Raw genomic sequence first — 5,660 nt, 5'->3', positions numbered from 1 at the left:
CAACCAAATTTCATCCTCTGTGAAGGCTTGACCACTGCTGGAAGGTCTGCTTGTAGGAGTTTCAGTCATACAGCTAGGAGTTTGTGCTGGCTGTCCCCGAGGGTACCATTGTTCTTTCCGTGTATATGTCCATCTTTCAAGCATTCTGTTCTCCTCACTAACCAAGTGAGTCAACCTCACTAACCAAGATAGATTTGGATTCCTTGGATTGTGACTGGGCTCAGAGAGAAAGAAAGAGAGAGAGAGAGATTTAAAAGAGGGAGAGAGAGATACAAAGAGAGATGAAGGAGAAGAAGAAGAAGGAGACAGAGAAGCAGCACAAGAAGAAGGAGGAGAAGGAAGAGGAGGAGGAAATGAGGAAGATGAACAAAGAAGAGGAAGAGATGGAGACCAGGAGAAGGAGAAGAGGAGGGGAAGGGAAAGAAAAAGGAGAGAGAAGGGAGAGCCGGAGAGACAAAAGAGCGAGTGAACACCAAGCACTAGTCTACGAGGAGGGAGCGAGGGCACTCAAGACTAAAGTTTTAGTATTTTACAATCGTATTTTAGAATTTACATTTCAAACTTCCTGTGGTATTTTATTCCTTAGAAGTGAGTCATTCATCTTTGCCTATACTCAAGGGGGGGGGGGGATATTAAATTCTATTTCTTGATGTGAGGAATATTAAGAATCTGAACATATGTTTAATATCACCACATGTCATAAAACTATTTAAATCCACTTTAGAACTTTAAAGAAATTATTTTTTTCAGATAAACACAATTTTCAATGGAGCAAAAATAATTTTCCAGCTGTGGAATGGCATAGAAGTTTATTATTGAAAACACACACACACACACACACACACACACAGCAAATTCACACATAATCAAATACATAACCTTCATGCATAAAGTTTTGTCAGAGGAGAAATGTTTGACTTTTCAAAAAGCCTCATTCATTAAAAATGAAATTACCTTTGTGTTCATTTTAGCTGTAACCTTTAAGCAATCAATGACTATATACTCCCTGTAATCATTCTTTAAAATTAGAATTATTGAAAAGCTTTATGATCACTGATGAATGAAAGAAAGTAATATTGATTTTTGACTAGGAGAGATGATCTCAGGCAGTAAACACGTGCAGTCCTAGAAGAAATCATTTCACTCTCCTTTCTGACATTATTTAAAAGGGTCAATTTTAAATACATTCAGGTTTAAAATTTGATCACACATTACTTTATGATACTTTAGATAATGTTTTAATCAAAGTAACTCCAGGATGAAAAGATTATATTGCATCAATTAAGATATTACAATAGCACAAATATTCAAAATTATAGAAGCGTGCATATATATCACTTTTAAGTCAATTTCTTACCTTATTTTTTGTCATGTTTTCTCATTGCTGTTGTTGTTCCTTTGTTTCACTAAACAAATTAATTTGTGTAGTTACATCTATGTAAATGTGGAAGACAAAACTACTCCTCTATGACTAATCATCATTTAATAGGACCGCTCTTTCGCTTATGATAGGATGGACACAGAAGAAAGCTGACATTTTCGGGCCATTGGATTAATATTACCAATAATTCTTGTAACATTTTAACAGTCATGATGTATGTGATAGTCTGTAGCTTGAATAATGCATGTGGTTCCTTATGTAACAAATAGTAAGACAATTAAGAAAAGTCATAACTTACTATTCTTAAATCTTAAAATTTTAAAAATAATAAAAAGAGAGGCTGTACATTGAGGGGATGTTTCATCATCTTTAAATGTATTTGTTCTCCATTTCCTAAAATTTCCCCCTTTTTAAAAATTAAATCATATGTTCTTTCTCTAATCTCACTTCTCAATTTTATTATTCCTTGGGAAATATTTTCACTATAAAAAAATAAGCAGCCAAACCTAAATATGAATTGATTAACTCCACATTGCTATAACCTCTGGTTATTATTCAGTTTTGTTTATTTCCAATTTCCACCCTTGGAATCATCCAATTCCTTGCCATCCATTGCATTCTACTCCAATTTCTCTCTCGGCCCATTTCCAGTCTCCTGTGTATTTCTCATGCATTAAATCTAATGTCTTCTTCTTATGCAGAACTCTCTCCCTGGGAAATATATTTTTCTCCATGGCCTTAAGTCCCATTTGTATTCAGAGGTTCTAAAATAGACATCCCAGGACCAGATCTATCTTAATAACTCCAACTTACTTTATTTTTTTTAATGTTATTCTAGTCACCATACAAGTATTTCATTAGTTTTTGATGTAGTGTTCCATGATTCGTTATTTGCATAAAACACCCAGTGCTCATTGCAATGCATGCCCTCCTTAATACCCATCACCAGGATAACCCATCTTCCCTTCTAATCTGAAACCCTCAGTTTTTATTCCCCGGAGTCCATAGTCTCTCATGGTTCATCTTCCCCTCTCATTGCCCCCACCCCCACCTTCATTTTTCCCTTCCTTCTCCTAATGTCCTCCATGTTATTCCTTATGTTCCACATATAAGTGAAAACATATGATAATTCTCTTTCTCTTTCTCTTTCATTTAGCATAATCCCCTCCAGTTCCTTCTATGCCAATGCAAATTTTGTGTATTCAACCTTTCTGATGACTGAGTAATATTCCATTGTGTGTGTATATATATATATATATATATACACACATACATACATATATATGCCAGTGCAAATTTTGGGTATTCATCCTTTCTTTTCTTTTTTTTTTTTTTTAAACTCAAAAAACATTTTTTTTTTCATTTAAAAAAGTATTTAGAACACATAAAACAAGGCAACATTTATTCTTTCTTCTCGTCTTCTGGGGCGGGGTCTGTTGGCGGCTCCTCCACCGTGGCGCTGTTGCTCTCCGAGCCAGTGTTACTATCACTGGTCCCTTCTTCAGCCATACTGTCCACCCCCTCCTGCCCGCTCTCCTTGTCCTCAGGAGTAGATGTGCCTTCTTCACCATTCTGTTGGCTTTCCGTCGCTTCTTCAAGGTGTGTCTCCTCTGTCTCCGTCGGGATGCTCTCATCGTCCTTCTCTTGGGTCTTACTCGCAGCCTGCTCCTCCTCAGCAACCATGCTGCTCTGACTGCGTTCAGCTTGTCCTGCTGCCTCTTTCTCTCTTTCCTCCTGCCTTTTTCGAGCCTGCTCCTCTGCCTGTGCAATTTCAGCAGCAGTTTTTTCCATATCCACTTCTACTTTTAAACCGCACAACCTTTTAAGTTCATTGTTAAATGAATCTGTGCTTTCCAGGAATTTCCTCTTCTTTTCCTGGTGTCGCTCCTCTATTTGAAGAAGTTCAGCTTCTAGCTTTCGCTGATGAACCATTAAGGACTGGACCTGTCGTTTGAGGACCTGCATTCTAGCTGTTGTGACAACTGACCGAACATCCGGCACCACACTCTCACTGAGGATTTCACTGATGAGGCGGTGGTTTCTCTGGAAACGGGCGGTGGCTGTATGCTTCATTGAAAAGCCATCATCATAATCGTCTGGATCTTCAGCAGGCTGGATGCTCATGTACGGCTCTCCTTTCTCCATGCGAGACTGTCTCTGTCGACTTTCTTCCTCTAAAGCAGCTTCTGCAGGACTTTTTGCATTTATGTAAGCAAGGTATGCGGGGGAATTATGATAGGCCTTCATAGATTCATTGTACTCTATCTTTTCTGCTTCGTATTCATTTAAATATTCTTGTTTTTCTTCATCAGTGAGATCTCGCCACATGCCACCAATAATCTTGCCAATCTCCCACAACTTTAGGTCAGGGTTGGAAGCTATAACTTGGTCCCAGACCTTTCTGCTGTACCTCATGTAGGGCATCAGCGGCTTATCTGGTGGCTTTGGGGGTTTTGGAATCGTAATACCAGAGGATGCTGTGACCCGGCTGTTGGTGCCCGGGTTCCCTCCCAGCCTGTAGTTGTTGTAGGCGAGATGACTGTATGGATTATATCCCACAAACCCTGGTGTGCTGGGCATTTGTGTTGCAGGAGCTGGGGTGGGAGGTGGGGCATAAGATGGTCTTTTTGACATTTTGGAAGATTAAGTTCTCAGTTCCTTAAGAATGAATCTGAGACACCGCGGGCAGAAAAAGCCGGGTATTCATCCTTTCTGATGACTGAGTAATATTCCATAAGTAATATTCCATAAATATTCCATAAATATATATATATATATATATATATATATATATATATATATATACCATATCTTCCTTATCCATTCATCTGTCGAAGGGCATATTGGCTCCTTCCACAGTTTGGCTGTTGTGGACATTGCTACTATGAACATTGGGCTGCATGTGTCCCTTCTTTTCACTACATCTGTATCTTTGGGGTAAATGCCCAGTACTGCAATTCCTGAGTCATATGGTAGGTCTAATTTGAAATTTTTGAGGAACCTCCATACTGCTTTCCAAAGTGGCTATACCAACCTGCATTCCCACCAACAGTGTAAGAAGTTTTCCCTTTCTCCACATCCTCTCCAACATTTCTTGTTTCCTGCCTTGTTAATTTCTGCCATTCTAATCTCAATGTGGTTTTGATCTGAATTACCCTGATGGCTAATTATGCTGAACATTTTTTTCATGTGTCTGTCAGTGATCCCTATGTCATATACCACCTTACTTTATTTAACCAACTATATCATCTGTTTATAATCAGACAACCTAGCTAAGTATATAGTTTTTTTGTAATCCAACTGTATTTTGTAGAAAGCTGTTTTGAAACTCTCTTCCATTGTTTTCCTATCCAAACTATCACTTAGTCTTGTCAATTTAATATTATCAATATAGAACTACATCCTTTTGCTTATCCCTCCTACAAACAATAGTTTTTCATTTTTATTTATTTATTTTATTAGCCTGCTGTTTTGCTTTGGACAGTTTCATCTCTAGCAAACACACCCAAATCACTCTCAAAACTGTAAAGAACTCTATTTTTCAATAACTTTGATCATTGAATTCTCACTCTTAAATTATACTGTGAACTTTATCAATGTATTTAGTTTAAATACAAAACTTAACCTGCCCTATGAATCTTTATTTTCTATTTCAACTTCATCCTATATTTGCTTACCCTTGATATCTATATTTAACCACTGTGACCTTCTTTTATTTAATCTGAAAGCTATGCTCCATTTTAACTTATAGTCTTTTTACATATGCCATTTTCTCTTTCTGACACTGTTTTTCTTGATATTTGGATGGTGATTTCAGAGACATTTATGTGTTCTCAGTTGAATTGTCTCTTCCTCAAGCATCTCTTAGAAATCTCTCACCTTAAAACCAAATCACATGACCAATATAAAAATATATCATCACATTCTTAGTTTTGCTTCAATATATTCTTATATGCCATAGGGTATTTTTCTGTTTAAAATTATTATTCATTCATTGGATGATATTGGTAAAGGCTTCTTACTTAATGGTGGTAAACTCCATGGGGTCAGAGATGCTATCTCAATCATCTATCTTCCACACCCAGTATAGTGCCTGGTAGATAGATGCACTCAGGACGTGTTTTTAGAATTAATAAATGATCATTAAGCTTGTGTTTATAGACTCATTTAATTTTAGTACAGAATTAGTAAAGAAAAATAAGATTTTTTGAACAAATGATACTACAAGCACATGTGCATTGGGCTTGAAATTTGCTAAGCAATGGGTTTGGCATTTATA

The 5,660-nt window shown here is 37.1% G+C and overlaps 1 protein-coding gene across 1 annotated transcript; it reads right to left on the bottom strand.

Moving 5' to 3' along the window:
• Nucleotides 1-2,752: 2,752 nt before the first annotated feature.
• On the bottom strand, nucleotides 2,753-4,071 carry LOC132027730 (SWI/SNF-related matrix-associated actin-dependent regulator of chromatin subfamily E member 1-like). Its single transcript, XM_059416470.1, has one exon. It carries the CDS (start codon nucleotides 4,013-4,015, stop codon nucleotides 2,783-2,785), a length of 1,233 nt encoding a protein of 410 aa, XP_059272453.1. The 5' UTR covers nucleotides 4,016-4,071; the 3' UTR covers nucleotides 2,753-2,782.
• Nucleotides 4,072-5,660: the final 1,589 nt, after the last annotated feature.

The sequence above is a fragment of the Mustela nigripes genome, chromosome 12 (assembly GCF_022355385.1).
Source record: "Mustela nigripes isolate SB6536 chromosome 12, MUSNIG.SB6536, whole genome shotgun sequence".
Lineage (NCBI taxonomy): Eukaryota > Metazoa > Chordata > Mammalia > Carnivora > Mustelidae > Mustela > Mustela nigripes.
Note: the sequence above shows the minus strand (reverse complement) of the source record. Positions and strands in the feature narration are given on the sequence as shown.